We start from the raw sequence: 18,690 nt of genomic DNA, 5'->3' as shown, positions 1-18,690 counted from the left end.
TTTTTTCCTCTTCTTTCTTTCTTTCTCTCTCTTTCCTTCCTTCTCTCCTCCCCTTTCCTCCTTCTCTATCTTCCTTCTTTCCTCCTTTCCTTGCTTGCTTCCTCCCTCCCTCTTTCTTTCTTTTTTCTTTCCTTCTTTTTTCTTTCTTTCCTTCTCTCCTCCCCTTCCTTCCTTCCTTCCCTTCTTCTCTCTCCTTCCTTCTTTTACTCCTTTCCTCCTTTCTTTGCTTCTTGCTTGCTCCCTCCCTCCCTTTCTTTCTTTTTTCTTTCTTTCCTTCTCTCCTCCCCTTCCTTCCTTCCCTTCTTCTCTATCCTTCCTTCCTTCCCTCCTTTCCTTGCTTGCTTCCTCCTTCCCTCCCTCTTTCTTTCTTTTTTCTTTCCTTTTTTCTTTCTTTCCCTCCTTCTCTCCTTCTCCATCCTTTCCTCCATTACTCTCTTTCTTTCTTTCTTTCTCCTTCCTCCCTCCCTCTTTTTTCTTTCCTTTTTTCTTTCTTTCCTTCCTTCCTTCCCTCCTTCTCCATCCTTTCCTCCCTTCCTCCCTCCCTCCCTTCCTTTCTTCCTTCCTTCCTTCCTTCCCTACAAGAGACAACCTCACTTCCGCTTTATATCTCATCATTTGCCTTTCCCCCCATAACTCTGGCTCAAGGGGTGCAACCAACTCAAGCATTTACTGCAATACAAAGTAGTTGCCAGCTTCATCTCCGGCAAGATTTGACAGATCATGCATGCTTATAAGGCATATGATCAAAATTCAAACAGTTTGCAACTGACATGTATTTATGGTCATTGCAGTGTCCCGGGGTCATGTCATTGCCTTTTGCCTCCTTCCCAGCTGGCTTTTGACAAATAAAGTCAATGGTGGAAGCCAGATTCACTTAACAACTGCATGATTCACTTAACAACTGTGGCAGGAAAGGTCATAAAATGGGACACAACTTACGTGACAGCTGTCTTGCTTAACAGTGGAAATTTCGGGCTCCATTGTGGTCTGTTTAGTGACCGTTCGAAGTTACAACGGCACTGCAAAAAGTGACTGATGACCGTTTTTCACACTTACGACCGTTGCAACTTCCCCGTGGTCACGTGATTAAAATTTGGATCCTTGGCAACTGACTCATAGTTATGACGGTTGTAGCGTCCCGGGATCAAGTGATTCCCCTTTTGTGACCTTCTGATGAGCAAAGTCGACGGGGAAGCCAGATTTTCCTTAACAACCGTGTGACTCACTTAACAACTGCACTGATTCGCTTTTAACAACGGTGGCTTGAAAGGTCATAAAACGGGGCAAAATTCTTTTTTTTTTTAATTTGATTTAAATGCCGCCCTTCTCCGGAGACTCAGGGCGGCTTACAATGCACTAAGCAAAAATTTATCGGATGTCTCACTTAACAACGTAAATTTGGCACTCTATGGTGATCGTAAGTCGAGGGTTACCTGTATACAGCTCCTTCGAGTCCACTTTGGCTACTACATACTGTAGGTAAATCCATGCACTATTTTTCTCAAGTGGTTGCCCTTGCCTTCATCTTAGGGCTGAGACAGAGTGACTGGCCCAAGGTCACCCCGCTGGCTCTGCGCCTAAGGCAGAACTAGAACTCAGTGTCTCCTAGTCTCCAGTCCTGTTCCTTGGATCACTACACTCAACCGAGTGTCTTGATAAGATTTATGTATCTATGATTTACAACTCAGCAATGGAAAATGTTCCTCACAAATGATCTATGATCATATAATTCCCACTGCAGTTCAGGGCACAATGAGGTTGTGCCCTCACAATGTTGTGCCCCGAGACAGTGGCGGGTGGGGGGGGGAAAGGCTCCATTGGCAGCAGGGAAAATAAAGCATCCATCAGAAAAACCACATCTATTTATATCACAAATCTTTCCAGCTCCACATCGTTCATACCAAGCGAGAAATAAATACACAATTCAAAAGGCCTACCTACATCGAGCTCACCTACGTTTCGCACCAAGAAAGAAGTTCACACTCGGGGGAAAATAGTGAAAATATGCATCTATTTGGGGCTGCCACAAAGAAGAGGGGGGGTCAACCTATTCTCCAAAGCACCTCGAAGGCAAAATAAGAAGCAATGGATGGAAACTAATCAAGGAGAGAAGCAACCTAGAACTAAGGATAAATTTTCTGACAGTTAGAACAATTCATCGGTGGAACTACTTGCCTCCAGAAATTGTGGATGCTCCATCACTGGAAGAACTGTACTTAAGAAGAGATTGGATAATCATTTGTCTGAAATGATAGCCGTGATATGGAAACCTATGGCACATGTGCCACGGGTGGCACGTGGTGCCATATTTGTGGACACATGAGGCAGTGGTGGGTTTCAAAAAATTTTTACTACTGGTTCTGTGGGTGTGGCTTTGTGGGCGTGGCATGGCTTGGTGGGCATGGCATGGCTTGGTGGGCATGGCAGGGGAAGGATACTGTAAAATCTCCATTTCCATCCTACTCCAGGGGAAGGTTACTGCAAAATCCCCATTTCCTTCCGATCAGCTGGGATTTGGGAGGCAGAGAATAGATTGGAGGCGGGCCAGTCAGAATTTTTACTACTGGTTCTCTGAACTACTCAAAATTTCCACTACCGGTTCTCCAGAACTGGTCAGAACCTGCTGAAACCCACCTCTGATGTGAGCGTTGCCTTAGCTCAGCTCCAGCGCGTATGCGTGCACCGGCCAGCTAATTTTCGGGTCTTCCGGTCCTACCAGAAGTTGGGAAATGGGCCGTTTCCGGCCTCTGGAGCACCTCGGGGGTGGGGTGGGGTGAGGGAGGCTGTTTTTGCCCTCCCCAGGCTCCTGGAAAGGCTCTGGAACCTGGGAAGGGTGAAAAATGGGCCTACCGGGCCCACCAGTAACGTTTTTGCCATCGTGTTCCAAAAGTGGGGGGAGCGCGGGGGTCCATGCGTGCATGCACGGGGGGGCGCAGGGCATTGAATTATGGGTGCGGGCCTGCACATGCGCAACTCCTCGTGCTTCCCCCGCTTTTGGCACGCAACAGCCAAAAGGTTAGCCATCACTGGATAGGGTCTCCTGCTTAAGCAGGGGGTTGGACTAGAAGACCTCCAAGGTCCCTTCTAACTCTGCTATTCTGTTATTCTAATTATGAAGATAAACAAATTATTCTCCAAAGCACCTGAGGGCAGGACAAGAAACAATGGATGGAAACTAATCCAGGAGAGAAGCAACTTAGAACTAAGGAGAAACTTCCTAACAGTGAGGACAATTAACCAGTGGAACCACTTGCCTCCAGAAATCGTGAGCGCTCCATCACTGGCTGTTTTTAAGAAGAGTCTAGATAATCATTTATCTGAAATCATATAGGCTCTCCTGCTTGAGCAGGGGGCTAGACTACATGGCCTCCAAGATCCCTTCCAGCTCATTCATTTTAAAAAGCATTGATTTCACTCTATGAGTTCCTTTCTCTAACCATTAAACCAGGGGTGGGTTCTAAATTTTTTTACTACCGGTTCTGCGGGCGTGACTTATTTCGTGGGTGTGGCTTGGAGGTCATGTGACTAGGTGGGCGTGGCTAGCTGGTCAGAGTCATTTCTGGAAGGTCCTCGCACTTACGACCCGACTCATTTGTTTGCTTTTAACACTGATCAGCTGTAGGGCGGCCCTTTGAAGTCCTGCGGCAAGAGTTTAAACAGTTTTTTTCCCCTCTAGTCATCAACTGGGACTCAGGAGGCAGCAATAGATTGGGGGTGGGGGCAAATAAAAGGTAAGAATAACATGGGAAGGGTGGGGGGGAGAACCGGTTTGGTGACGTCATATCGTCACCGCTACCGGCTCAGCCGAACCGGACCGAACCGGGAGGAACCCACCACTGCATTAAACCCATTTCTTTTCACTCTAAAGTCTTTAGAACTTACACCCTCATTCATAAATATATGTGTATGGGTCTCCCTATCCATTGCCCTTAAATTGTCAGGTTTATATTTGCATAGTTGGTCGATTTTATATTTGTAATGTTGGTTAAAAGCTCAACCTATGGAGATTAGGGCCTAAAGCCAATGTCATACATAGGTAGTCCTTGACTTACAACAGGTTCATTTAGCGACTGTTCGAAGTTACAGTGGCACTGAAAAAAGTGACTTTATGACTGTTTTTCACACTTAGGATCGTTGCAGCATCCCCAGGATCACGTGATCAAATGAAGACGGTTGGCAACTGACTCATATTTATGACGGTTTATGAGTGTTCCAGGATCACGTGATCCCCTTTTGCGACCAGCAAAAAATCAACAGGGAAGTCAGATTCACTTAACAACCATGTTACTAACTTAATGACTGCAGTGATTCACTTAACAACGGTGGCAAGAAAGGGCGTAAAATGGGACAACACTCGCTTCACAAGTGTCTCGCTTAGCAACAGGAATTTTGGGTTCAATTGTGGTTCTATGTTGAGAGAAGAGGTGGTATTCAACCGGTTCGTACTGATTCGGGCAAAATGGTAGCAGAGATCGCCCAGGCTCTATGACATCCTATTTAGACACGTTTTCGAGACCAGGAGCATGCACAGAAGGCGCGCACGGCAAACTGGTGGTAAGAATATTGGAAACCCACCGCTGGTTGAGAGCTATCTGCATTGCAATGGGTGCAATTATACAGCTGAAACGACAATTGAGCCCCAAATATTTTTTTTCTGCTACTGAAGACATTTGTTAAGTGAGTTTTGCCCTATTTTACAACCTCAAGTTAGTGACATGGTTGTTAAGTGAATCTGGCTTCCCCCGTTGACTCTGCTGGTCGGAAGGTCTCAAAAGTTGATCCTGGGAGGCTCCAACCGTCATAAATATGAGTCCGTTGCCAAGCGTCTTAAAGGTGATTCCATGACCCAGGGACAGGGCAACTGTCTTAAAAGTATATGCCAGTTGCCAAATTGTCCGAATTTTGATCACGTGACCTGCAGCGGTCCTAAGTGTAAAAAACAGTCATTAGCTCAGGGGTGAAATCCAACAGGTTCTGACAGGTTCTGGAGAACTGGTAGCGGAAATTTTGAGCAGTTCTGAGAACCAGTAGTGGAAATTATGAGTAGTTTGGAGCAGGGGTGAAATGTAAAATTTGTTACTACCGGTTCTGTGGGCGTGGCTTGGTGGGGGTGGGGGTAATGTGACTAGGTGGGCGTGGCCAACTTTTTTTATTTTTTTACTTTTCAAAGCATTTTTTCTACAACCCCTTCCGCCGAAGAGATTGCAAAAAAATGCTTTGAAAAGCCTCTGCCGATCAGGCAACTCAGCTGGGATCGTCAGAGGCTTTTCAAAGCATCTTTTTAACCACCTCTTTGGCCGAAGAGGTTGCAGAAAAAAATGCTTTGAAAAGCCTCTGATGATCCCAGCTGAGTGGTGCGATCATCAGAGGCTTTTTTTTTTTTTTACTTTTAAAAGCATTTTTTCGGTGGAAGAGGTTGTAGAAAAAATGCTTTTAAAAGTAAAAAAAAAAAACAGCCTCTGATGATCACGCGGCTCAGCTGGGTATTGGGGGGGGGCCCCCGCAGGATTTTTGCTACCGGTTCTTCAAATCACCTGCCGCCATCACTACCGGATCAGGTGATCCGGTCCTAACCGGGAGCATTTCACCCCTAGTTTGGAGAACTGGCAAATACCACCTCTGGCTGGCCCCCAAGTGGGATGGGAATGGGGATTTTGCAGTATCCTTCCCCCAGGAGTGGGGAGGGAATGGAGTTTTTGCAGTATCCTTCCCCTGCCACGCCCACCAAGCCACACCCACAGGACCGGTAGTAAAAAAAAAAAAATTGATTTCACCACTGCGTAAGCCACTTTTTTCAGGGCTGTTCTATAACTTCGAATGGTCCCTAAGCGAACTGTTGTAAATCGAGGACTTCCTGCGTTGTGTCAGAATAGTGGAGGTGGTTATCTGAAGGAAAACCAGTGAAGCCTCAGCCACGTCCAGCTTTGAAATGGGGGGAGGGGGGCGGAAAGGGTAATTCACACACACACAAAGACCACGGGAATGCGATCACTATGCATATTGCACCAAATAATTCCACCGAATGCTGTATTTGTATCACTCATGTTGATTGTTTGAGAACATGCCAACACTCCCAAGCCTTTAATGGGCTATAAAAGATACCAATCAGACCTTAGCTCATCTCTTTTTGTTGTGACACTTTTTTCACATCTCTGGAAATCCTGACGGTACAGTTCGCCCAGGATTCTGTGTTTTCGCAACGCTGCTGTGTTTTTGGGTGGTTGTGGGGGATTTTTGTTTTTTTTTGACCGCATCTTCTTGAGGGTGAGTTATTCCTAAAGCATCGTCACCTATATATTTTTCCCTCTGCCTAAAGTCATGTGGTTGCTAAGCCAGTGTGATTATTTTTTTTTTTAGGGCAAGGGGGAAAAAAGATATATATCGGGGTCTATTTTGTTTACAAAAATGCTCCCTTTAATGGTATTCGTTTTATGTATTCAAATTCATGCTTATACTTATATTTATTATCTAATATGTACTTGACAAAATAAAATAAAATAAAATAAAATAAAATAAAATAAAATAATAAAATAAAATAAAATAAAATAAAATAAAATAAAATAAAATAAAATAAAATAAAATAAAATAAAATAAAATAAAATAAAAAATAAATTCTTCTGCCTTCTTGGTAGAGCTTCTGGGGGAAAAAAGGACTTTAAGTTGCAAAGATTAGGAAATCCGAGGAAGGGCACAGAATTGGTCTTAAATTACTAACTAGAATTAGGAAGTGTGGGACAGAAGAGAGAGAGAGAAAGGTAACAGTAACAGAGTTGGAAGGGACTTTGGAGGTCATCTAGTCCAACCCCCTGCTCACGCAGGAGACCTGTACTAAGGATTCGAACCGCCGAACTGCCGACCTTTCTGATCGACAAGCTCAGTGTCTTAGCCACTGAGCCACCTAGTCAGGCAGAGAGAGAGAGAGAGAGAGAGAGAGAGAGAGAGAGGGAGGGAGGGAGAGGGAGAGAGAGAGAGACAGAGAGAGAAAGAGAGAGAATTAAAAACCTATCCCGATAATAGGATAAAGCTTTTTCAACCATCCCCCTTGATTTAAATGTGGTTGGGCCTTCGGCGGAAGATGGGATGGGATGGGACCGTCATATAATAAGGACTGAGCTTTCCGCACGCTTGGTCTCCTTTCCAGCTGTCAGACCAGCGATCTAGCATAACCGATCTTCAAAACAAGACATGAACATTTTGCCCTACAGGTAGTCCTCGACTTGCGACCACAGCGGAGCCCCAAATTTCTGTTGCTAAACAAAGACAGTTGTTCGGTGATATTTTGCCTCATTTTATGACCTTCCTTGCTGCGGCCGTTAAGCGAATCACTGTGACCTTCGGACAAGCAAAGGCAAGGGAAATTATGAAGTGAATCTGGCTTCCCCGTTGACTTTGCTTGTCCGAAGTTCGCAAAAGGGGAACCCGTGAGAGCAACCGTCATAAACATGACTCAGTGGCCAAGCATCCAAATTTTGATCACGTGACCATGTGGATGATTGCAACGGTCGTAAGTGTGAACGATGGCCATAAGTCACTTTTTTCAGTGCCGTTGCAACTTGGAACGGTCACTAAATGAATGGTGGTAAATCCAAGATTGCCGGTACTTAAATTTTTCCAACCGGTCTGTGGTTTTGTCCTTCCATAATGAACATGGTGATGGGACAGTGCTCTCCGTGTTGCTTTTACCTTTCATCAACCAGGATTCACATCCGTGGCTAGTACGTGGAAGAGAATCTAGAACCGGTGGCTGAGAGAAAACCGTGGCTTAGAGAAACTCTATCCAGATAAACGTGGCATGATCCTTTACCTCAGGCTCGAGAATTCTGGGAATTGAAGTCCAGAAGTCACAAAAGGGCCACGGTTACCCCCGCCTCTGCTTTGCATCCTGCCGAGATACCTTTTTCCCTCAGAAAGCACAGGTGGTCCTCGACTTACAACAAGTTCCTTTAGGGACCGTTTCGAAGTGCCAACGGCACTGTAAAAAGTGACTTATGGACCTTACACACTTACCTTTCACCACTTACAACCCCTGCGGCATCCACCGTAGTCACCTGGTCAGAATTCCGACGCCTGGCAACTGACTCGTATTTATGACAGTGGCAGTGTCCCGGAATATTGCGACCTTCTGACCAGCCAAAGTCAGGGGTGTCAAACTCAATTTCATTGAGGGCCGCATCAGGGTTGTATCTGACTTTGGGGGGGGGCGTGGCCAGGATGGGCGTGGCCAGCTCGACGTCACTCGTGAGGGGGCCCCTGTGGTGGCAAAGTGCCAAGAGAGGATTTTCCTCAGACCCCCCTCACTTTCATTATCATTTCCTTCCTTCCTTCCTTCCTTCCTTCCTTCCTTCCTTCCTTCCTTCCTTCCTTCCTTCCCTCCTTCCTTTCCTTCCTCTCTCCCTCCTTCCCTTCTTCCTTCCAACCAATCCTCCTTCCTTCCTTCCTTCTCTTTTTTTTCCTTCCCCCTTCATTCTCCTGTCTTCTTCCTTCCCTTCTTTTTCCTTCCTTGCTCTCTTCTCATCATTCCTTCTTTTTCTTTTGTCTTTCCTCTTTCCCTTTCTCCTTTCCTGTCCCTTCTTGGATGCTCAGATGCAAAAGGGGAAAAATTTCTCCTTTTGTGTTTTGTTTTTAGCTTGTTTTGCTAGACCTCTTATAGTGAAAATGGAGCTCGGGGAAGGGGCACTCGCGGCCTTCCCGAGCGTCCATTTTCACTGGCAGAGGCACCACGGGCCGGTCCTTCACTGTTTCCAAGGCGGTCCTACGGGCCAGATCTAAACATCCGGTGGGCCGCATCCCACAGGCCTTGAGTTTGACACCCCTGAGCAAAGTCAACAGGGGGAGCCATGCTTCATTAACGTCACAAAACGGGGCAAAATTCACCTAAAAATGGTTTTGCTTAACCACAGAAATTTGCGGTCGTTAAGTGAAGGAACACCTGTGTTCACAAGTTCTGGGGTCAGTAGGAGGACAATCAGTTCATCATCTGCCAAGGCAGGGGTCTCCAACCTTGGCAACTTTAAGACTTGTAGACTTCAACTCCCAGAATTCCCAGAAACCAGGTTTTCAGTCAGGGAATTCTGACCCTGGCAACTTTAGGACAAGTGGACTTCAACTCCCAGAATTCCCAGAAACCAGGTTTTCAGTCAGGGAATTCTGACCCTGGCAACTTTAGGACTAGTGGACTTCAACTCCCAGAATTCCCAGAAACCAGGTTTTCAGTCAGGGAATTCTGACCCTGGCAACTTTAGGACTAGTGGACTTCAACTCCCAGAATTCCCAGAAACCAGGTTTTCAGTCAGGGAATTCTGACCCTGGCAACTTTAGGACAAGTGGACTTCAACTCCCAGAATTCCCAGAAACCAGGTTTTCAGTCAGGGAATTCTGACCCTGGCAACTTTAGGACTAGTGGACTTCAACTCCCAGAATTCCCAGAAACCAGGTTTTCAGTCAGGGAATTCTGACCCTGGCAACTTTAGGACTAGTGGACTTCAACTCCCAGAATTCCCAGAAACCAGGTTTTCAGTCAGGGAATTCTGACCCTGGCAACTTTAGGACTAGTGGACTTCAACTCCCAGAATTCCCAGAAACCAGGTTTTCAGTCAGGGAATTCTGACCCTGGCAACTTTAGGACAAGTGGACTTCAACTCCCAGAATTCCCAGAAACCAGGTTTTCAGTCAGGGAATTCTGACCCTGGCAACTTTAAGACTAGTGGACTTCAACTCCCAGAATTCCCAGAAACCAGGTTTTCAGTCAGGGAATTCTGACCCTGGCAACTTTAGGACTAGTGGACTTCAACTCCCAGAATTCCCAGAAACCAGGTTTTCAGTCAGGGAATTCTGACCCTGGCAACTTTAGGACTAGTGGACTTCAACTCCCAGAATTCCCAGAAACCAGGTTTTCAGTCAGGGAATTCTGACCCTGGCAACTTTAGGACTGGTAGACTTCAACTCCCAGAATTCCCCAGCCAAGTTTTCAATTAAGGAACTCAGGGAATTTTGGGCGTTGAAGTCCACTATTCCTAAAGTTGCCAGGATCAGAATTCCCTGACTGAAAACCTAGCTGGGGAATTCTGGGACTTGAAGTCCACAAGTTGCCAATGCTGGAGACCCCTGTCCCGAGGTAACAGCAGGTCCTGGAACTGAATACCTTCTCAATGAGATGAAGATTATTTAATGGCACGATGTGATATGGATGCGCCTGGACCTTCCTTAGGCGGCTTTGGAAGGCAGACGCGACAATAACCAGAGGACGCAGCTGATTGAGCAAACAATTGAGCAAGGCATCCCATTAACCCAGAAGATTTTGGACTTTAGTAGAGCACCGAAAAACTACTTTTTGAGGCATTAAAAAGATCGAAGTTTTTTTTTTTTTACCTGTGTGAACATTAATCTCTGGGACCAAATTTGGACATGGTTGCGTGAGTGACGATGCCGTGAAACTCTGGTTCTTTGAACGGGAACCCTTGCAAAGCAGGGTGGCGGAGAGGAGGGGGGAAACAGCTGCTACAGGGTTATATATTTTCTTTTGGCCAGGATCCGGGATCTAATAGGTTTGGGCTGAGTGGCTTGCTATATAGTTTTATCGTTCTCCCGCCCTCCCTCACAAGGAAAATTATTCCTCTTGAGAGAATGGAAGGAGGAGACAAACAGAGGAGGTGGGAGAATGTGGAAAGGAAGAAGGAACTAAAGAAGGAAAAAAAGACACACCTCATCAAAAGGTGACCAGATCCCTCCATTCTCAGACAGAGGCATGCATGTTCTCTCTTGCCCACTACATGCAAACTGACATGTGTGATGATGCTGTTTGGTTTGGGCTGAGATCTAAGCAGTGGTGGGATTCAAATAATTTAACAACCGGTTCTCTGCCCCTATGACCAGCTGGGTAGGCGTGGCTCGGTGGTCATGTGACCGGGTGGGCATTGCCAACTCAACGTCATTCGCATTGATGGGCACTTCGCCTTAGCTGTTACAATGTAATAAGGGTTAACCAGAGAGGCAGTTTCTGTAAGAAGGGCAATAAAGATTAGGCTAGAAACACCACCAGAATGTTTCCTTCCTGCCTTCCTTACAGGATTAGCCCTGTAAAGTGGGAAAAAAGAAAATAAGATTTCTTCCAGCAACTGGTTCTCCGAACTGCTTAGAAAGTTAACAACCGGTTCTCCCGAATAGGTGCGAACTGGCTGAATCCCACCACTGGATCTAAGCCATGGGGGTTGTGAGAGACAGATGGCAAGCAGAAACTTCATTTGGGAAGGGAGAAAGGGCAGCCAAGTGCCTTGTGGATGGTCAAATAAGAAAAAATTGCGGTCACCGCTCAGATCCATGGAAAAAGTGCTCCACCAGGAGGACAATGGTCCCTGACATAGGAGATGCTGGCCAGGATTCCCCCAGAAAGCCCTTCATTTATGCAGCTAGTTTTAAGTACTGACCTAAATTTAACCATGTTTGTGCCTGCCTCCCCTTGACTCACCAGAATTTGCACCCAAGGAAGGCAGTCAATCAAAGCACATTTGAGCGGATGCTAATGTGAATGTGGCTTCTTGATCCCACTTGTATGGAAGTTGAGAGAGAGGAGAGGGAAAGGGAAAGAGAGGGAAAGAGAAAGAAAGAAAGAAAGAAAGAAAGAAAGAAAGAAAGAAAGAAAGAAAGAAAGAAAGAAAGAAAGAAAGAAAGAAAGAGAGGGAGAGAGAAAGAAAGAAAAAGAAAGAAAGAAAAAGAAAGAAAAGAAAGAAGAGAGAGAGAAGGGGAAGGGAAAGAGAGCGAAAGAGAAAGAAAGAAAAAAGAAAAAAGAAAGAAAAAGAAAGGAAGAAAAAAAAGGAAGAAAGACAAAGAAAGAAGGGGAAAGGGAAAGAGAGGGAAAGAGAAAGAAAGAGAAAGAAAGAAAGAAAAGAAAGAGAGAGAAGGGGAAAGGGAAAGAGGGGGAAAGAGAAAGAGAGGAGAGAGGGAAAGGGAAAGAAAAAAAAAGAGAGAGAGAGGTGGTTAGGGGTGTAAAGGTATACCCTACAGCTTTTACAAGTTGTCCTCAACTTATGACAGTTCATTTAGTGACCATTGGAAGTTACAACGGCACTGAAAAAAGTGACTCGTGACCACTTGTCACACTTATGACCGTTGCAGCATCCCCGGGTCATGCGATCCCTCTTTTGCGACCTTCTGACAACGGGGAAAGCCAGATTCATTTAACAACCGGATTACTCATTTAACAACGGCAGCAATTCCTCATAACAAACGTGGCGAGGAAAGTCGTAAATCTGGGGGGGCAAAGCTCACTTTACGAATTTCTCACTTAGCAACATATAATGTTGGGCCCCATTGTGAGTCAAGGACCACCATTTCATTTAGCAAAATGAAACCTTAAAAAAATGGAAGCATCCAGAGGTTCTTGGGGCCCCCAAGTGCCTTATTTGAGGGTCCCCTCTTCTACGAATGTCGCCTGTTTTTATGGAAATGAGCCTCGTGGAGAAGCGACGGAATTCATTTCCAGAGGAATCTGAGCTATCGGTTCTGCAGTAGGCTTTGGAGAACCAGTCAAAAGCTGCGTATTTCTTCCCCAGCATCATCCGTGTATGTTTGTCTCTATGCACATTTAATGTGCATGCACATATGCCCTTCTCTCCCACCAAAACCACCCCTCTTCATGGCTTCATAGGGTTGGGCCCACCCCGCTACCCCCAATTAAACTATAAAGGAAATCTCAGGGACATGGGAGAAAAACCAAGGGCCCATGCCTCCATGTCCGTTCCATACCGGGAGTCCTCGGCTTACAACCATCCGTGTTAGTGACCGTCCAAAGTTACAACGGCACCGAGAAAAACAACTTACGATCGTTTTTCCCCACTTAACAACTACAGCTGCAGCAACCCCCGTGGTCACGGGATCAAAATTCAGACCCTTGGCCACTGGTTCGTTTTTACGACGGTTGCAATGTCCCGCGCGGGGTGGGGGGCGAAGTGATCCCCTTTTGCGACCTTCTGAAGCCAGATTTGCTTAACAACCATGCTACTTAGCTTAACAACTGCAGGTCATTTGCTTAACAGCCGTGGCCAAGGAAGGTTGCAAAACGGAGCAAAAATTCGCTTGGCCACGGTCGCGCTGAACAGAAATGTTGGGCCTCGATCGTGGTGGTGAAGTCGAGGACTACCTACATGTCACGGGTTCCTTTCCTGACCCCCCTTTTGATTATCTGCTTCCCCATCTTGCTTTGAGGCTCAATAAAACATGGAAAACCTTTAAACAGGGATGCCAAACTCTTGCTTTCCCCAAAGAGGCGTTGGGACGTGTGTGTTTTTAATGTTCTTTTTATGTGCAGAAATAGAAAATCCGTAGTTCAGCCTGGATACAGCCACCCCTGTGCAGGGAGAAAATAACCCACACACGCCCCCTCCCCCCAATCATAATATAGGATGTGTATTGAGAAAGCTGAGAGCTCACAGCCATGGGATAGAGAATGTTAACACCCCTCAAAAAAAGGGAAAATGTATTTTCATTCACTCAAATGGGAGAGGAGGTAAGGCTAAATGGGAAAGCGAGGGAGGGGGAAAAATAATCTAAAACAGCAGGAATACAACGATAAATGAGGGGAAACAGCAATAGAAAAAGCACACTAGGATTAATATAGGAAAACTAGTTCTTTATTGAGAGATTGTATATTAGTATTAGTGGAACTGTGTCGTAACAATGTTGTCATGCACACAATACAAAAGGCAACGGGGAGGCCCCCCCCGACCATGCCGTGTGAAGAGGCAACAAAACAGAAGCAGCATAAAAATGAGTAGATGTATAAGGCTTATGGCACATTACATTTCAGCAAGTATGTCTCTACAAAAGAGATTTTACAATCAGGAGGAAAAAACTAGGTAATGTAAAAAACATACAGACCATGCTTCAAGTTTTAGTACAAGAAAAAAGGAAGAGATACACAACCAAAGAATATCTGGATACAGAAAAAAATTTACCCACAAAATAAGAACAGGAAGTAAAAAATTCAGCACAGCAGGAAGAAATGTTATCCCTGTTGAATGGAAAATCATTTTGCTCAAAGCGTTATATCCACTTTCTCTAGCCTCTTTTAGGCCAGGGGTGGGTGGGATTCCCTGCCCTGCGTCACCCCACCCTCAATGCGGCCTCCGTGGAGCCCCAAATATCACTGGTTTGAATTAGAGCGACAGTCAAATAGTTGGTGCTGAATTTGGGGGGGGGCTGGAAAGCAAGGGACCAAATGAGCCAGGAGGTCTCCTTGAAACCAGCTTTCTAAGAGAAAAATATTACAAGTCCAATTGTTGGAAAAGATGCTATTGTGCCCCCCACCCCACCCCTGAGGCTGTGTGTGTGTGTGTGTGCGGCATTCATATGTCATATGCGGTGTGCAAAGATGCGGTATCCTTTTGTGTGCACTCGGGAAAGCTTGCTTTCCTGTTATCAGGGGGGAAATAAATTTAAATGAAGCTTGGCACAAGTGACACAGTATGCCTGCTCTTAATGGCCATGTTGTAAATCCAATTCTTTCTTCTTCTTTTTTTTAAGAGTCAGGATTTCTTTAATTTCTGGAAAGCTATTGTCCATCCCCGGGGAAGAGGAAACAATCATAGGGGTCTGAAGCGGGAGAAATTTTGTGTCCTGTTGATCAAAGCGAGCACCACAATGAAAGCAAAATGAATCCACTGAACAGGAATTTACAGTGCAAATGTATTTCTCTAAACAGGATGAAGATACAAAAAATGGCGTTATAAAACTACAAGCTATATTGAAAATGGCCTGGTTTTTTTTTTTTTTTCCTTTTCCCTAATCTATAAAACAATGACAGCTAAAGAGAAACATGATTGAACAATCAGATCTGTCTGCTATTATTATTATTTTTTTTTCCTTTTCTTTTCACAAGAAGCTTGGTGATTTAAGGGCTTCAGTTTTTAAGTGTCAGTATCCTCTCTCACAGAGACTGGGCTAATCCTATGCCCCCAATGCCTTCTCAGTGGGTGTGTTCTGTACTTAAACAAAACCCAAAGAGCAGAGAGCTCTTCCGAAAACAAAAGCAATTTATTTTATTTTTATTAAAAAAAGGAAGAAAGCAGAACACCGCAGAATTTTTATCCCCTCTTTCTTTACAATTACTCGTTCTGAAATTACATCCTGCCCGTTTGTTTGTTTATTTATTTCTTTTAAAAAGGGGGGAAAAACATGTTTGTGATGAAGGTCACAATCTCTTTACCAATATATCTCACATTAGACCTTCATTGTTATTTATTTTTGACCAAACCAATAGTTGAAGAAGTGGCTTTGGGTTTAATCTTTAGCCTTTATTCTCCCACTTCTAAGCCACACGAGGAAGATCAAAATTGCAAAAATTGACTCCCCCTGTTTTAAAAGCCTTTATCAATTCAAGTTTGCTTTCCTGCCCAACCCCTTCCCACCCCCACCACCCCCTTGCCTGTTAGGGTCTGCAAGAGAAGAGAAAGAGGATACTTCTACTTAAAATGCCAGTGCGTTCCTCAGATGGGTACAGGAAATGGTTAAAGAAGAGGTGTCAACAATTAGAGCTAAAATGCAGAGCCAGAGAACTACAGGGCACATGGCAGAAAGTGGACCATTCACGGATCTACACAATGAAGGGAAAAAAAAAACTCAATAAATAAATCAAACCAATAAAAGGAACCAAAAAAAAAAAAATACAACCAAGTTGGATCGATGCAGAAAATGCCCCCACCGTCCCATCATCACACTAAAGGAGGCTGCAGTTCAAGAAAGCATAATGCCACGATGTGCAAAATTAAGCAGTTATGTTACACATGGTACAGTGGGGGAGAGGGGAGGAGGAGGAGGAGGGCAGAGATGGGGGGGGGGTTGTGGAAAGAGAGAATTGCAGAGAATTGTGGCAATGCTGGGGCAGGGGGTCTTTAGAGTTCCAGCTGACACGGATGTCTTTAAAAGGACCACCTTGAGCCGAGACCAGAGAAAGGAAAGAGGGTTGACACAGGTGAGTTAAACCCAGGTGAAGAGAAGGGGCAAAATTCTGCTCCTGGATTTAAAGCTTTCTTCTACTTAGGGGTTTGGTGCCTGCACTTCCACCCCGCCACCTGGGTGGAAACGAGCCTCCAAGGCTGGGTGCAGTAAAAGCAACATCTACTACTGGCTTCTTAAATTTAAAAGGTTAAAAGGTCTGGTGTGAGTGGGTTGCAGTCGATCCACTCCAGAAAATCTCAAGGAGGGGGTGGGGGTGGGGAAGGAAAGGAAAGAATGATGAAGAGCCAAATGCATTTTGGATCGGGACGGAAAAGAAACTAAAAGGATGGGGAGAAAAAAAAGAAGGAAAAAATAAAGAGCAAAATAGGAGGGAGGAGGATTTAAAAGCCTCTCCCAGTCCTTTGTGTCGCTTATGGGGGAAATGGGTGGAACTGAGAAATATATGGGGGGGGGGAGAGGAGGTGGGGGGGTTGAAATATGCACAGATACACATCCCATATTAAAAGTCACTTGGAATAATAATAATAATAATTTTTTTTTAAAAAAAAAGAGAGTGAGAGAGAGAGAGAGAGAGACCAAGGCTGGCCGTCCCTCTTTAACCCAGAGGTTTAGGATTTCTGGAGGCAACTGTGGTGCATCTCGGATTAAAAGGCGCAGCAGCGCAAATTGTGTGTGTGGTTGGCCAGGCGGAAATTCCACAGGGAGGGAAGGCGTTGGGAGGGAGGGAGGGAGGGGGGGGGGCAAGAAAACGCACCTCGGTAGCAAACCATAACCGGCACGAAAAGAGGAGGGGCAGAGCCTGGAAACCCCCTCCCCACCTCCGCCTCCCGCCCCCCCTCCCAAGGAATCAAATTCGCTGGAGAAGCCAATATAAAAATAGCTTCCCGGGCGGGGAAGTGGGGGGGGGTTAAGCAGAGTTCACAAGGGGGGGAAGAAAGTGGGGGGTGGGGAGAGAGATAGGTAAGAGAGACGCTTCAACCCCATTGCAAAGGCGGATTCCGAAAGGGGGGGAGATCCGGATCCAGCGTCGGGACTCGGGAGGCGCCCCCTATTCCTGGCACGGAACAACCCCCCCCCCTTCCCGGTTCAAGGGAGCAAGCAGGTAAGAAACGCCCGCTCGCGACCCTCTTCCCCCAAAACAACTCCGCCTCCCCCCCCACCTCCCAAACTAAGAAGCTGGTGAACGATCTGGGTCGTTAGAGAAAGGATCGAGCCTTCCTGGCAAGGCAGGGAGCTATTATTGTTAAGCGGAGGGGGTGGGGGTGGGGGGGGAGAGAAAGCAGGAGGGGAGGGGTTCACCGGGAGAGAGAGAGAGAAAATGGAGCTAACCCGAGGAGGGGGAGAGGGAGGGGCTACCCATTCTTCTCGACCCAGAAGGAGACCCCCCCCCAAAGCGACCCCCCCCACACACACACACACCCCAGCGATCTAGGGATTGTTGTTAGATTCCCCCTTCCTCTGCCCCGCCTCGATCTCTCTCTCTCTTTCAATGCCCGGCAACATTAGGGAGACTTATGTTCACCCACCCACCCACCCCATCATCATCATCATCTTCATCATCTTCTTCTTCATCACCCTCGGCTCGCTCTCCTCCTCCTCCCCGACCCCCTTCCCACCTTTTGTCCTGCTTTCCTTCCTCTCCCGCTCGCACTGATGGGGAGGAGGGGGCGTATTGTTCCTTCCGCGGGACCCCTCGCCTCGGCCAAGGAAGACACGCGTCCGCTGCCTCTTCCCCCCCCTCCCTCCCTCCCTCCCTCTTTCTTTCTTTCTTTCTTTTTCTGCCCTCCCCGATCTCCCTTCTCTTCTCTCCCCGTCTTGACCCTCAAGGAAAGCGGTTCACACGACCCCTGCTGCCCACCGAGCCCAACCCCGTCCGCCGGTCTTGCGGAGGAGGCTCGCCAAGCAAAGCCACGATAAAGAGAGAGAGAGAGAGAGAGAGAGAGATACCTCTGTTTCGCACAGAGAACACTGGAAGAACAAGATAGCCGACGTGAACCAAAACCATCCTGGGCAGGCGGCGGGCAGGCGGTAGCAGCGGGCGAGGCGAGGCGGTGCCCGGAGGGGCTTTGATCGCCCGCTCGGGGGGTTCTTCTCCTCCTTAGCTAGCCCCGGCTGGAGGCGGCCGTCTCCGGCGACGGTGGGAAGGTTGCGCTCGGCTGCTCCGGCGGCGGCGGCGGTGGAGGCGGCGATGATGGTGATGATGGAGGAGGAGGAGGAGGCGGCGGCAGGCTCCGGGAAGACAGCTGGCCCATGGAAATGGTTCCTCGCCGCTCCCCTCGATACATTCAAATGTGGAGCTGAGCCCGCAGCTGCTCGCCTCACAAAGGGGACGGCAGCCAATGACAGCCGGGGCTCGGCGTCGAGCGAGGGCTGCTGCGTCGCCCCCCGCGCGCCCCCGCCCGCGCGCGCGCCCCCCGGCCTCCCCACCCGGGTCTGCTGGCGGGGGTGGGGGATAGAGAGAGAAAGAGAGAGAGAGAGAGAGAGCCAATCAGGGAGGCGCTGTGGGGAGGGGGGCTCCGCCCACCGTGGGAGTGGGAGAAGGCGGAGGATGGGGAGGGGAATAAGAGGCCGGCAGATGCGGGAGGCCGCTGAGGCGAGAGACCCTGTGGTGGCGGCGGTGGCAGCAGCTGCTGCTGCTTGCCTCTGACGGACGCGCCAGGGCGCAGCGGCCGCGCGGAAAGAAGGGCGAGCCGAGCGGCTGCCGGACTCCTGCCTCAGCCGGCGGAGGAGTCTTGGGTG

General features: G+C 47.3%; 1 protein-coding gene across 2 annotated transcripts in view; it reads right to left on the bottom strand.

Annotated features, from left to right (window-relative positions):
• ARK2C (arkadia (RNF111) C-terminal like ring finger ubiquitin ligase 2C) overlaps nt 1-18,380 on the bottom strand; it is a 133,901-nt gene extending 115,521 nt beyond the window's left edge. Inside the window, exon 1 of one of the 2 annotated variants that reach the window (XM_087885510.1) lies at nt 17,899-18,380. In XM_087885510.1, coding sequence (XP_087741636.1) covers nt 17,899-17,956 — 58 coding nt within the window. In that variant the 5' untranslated portion in view covers nt 17,957-18,380. The remainder of the gene's footprint in view (nt 1-17,898) is intronic. The other variant, XM_087885511.1, reaches the window with a different exon arrangement.
• Nucleotides 18,381-18,690: the final 310 nt, after the last annotated feature.

Source organism: Pantherophis guttatus, chromosome 2, assembly GCF_059756535.1.
Source record: "Pantherophis guttatus breed Tessera chromosome 2, ASM5975653v1, whole genome shotgun sequence".
NCBI lineage: Eukaryota > Metazoa > Chordata > Lepidosauria > Squamata > Colubridae > Pantherophis > Pantherophis guttatus.
This window is presented reverse-complemented; position numbering and strand designations above follow the sequence as displayed.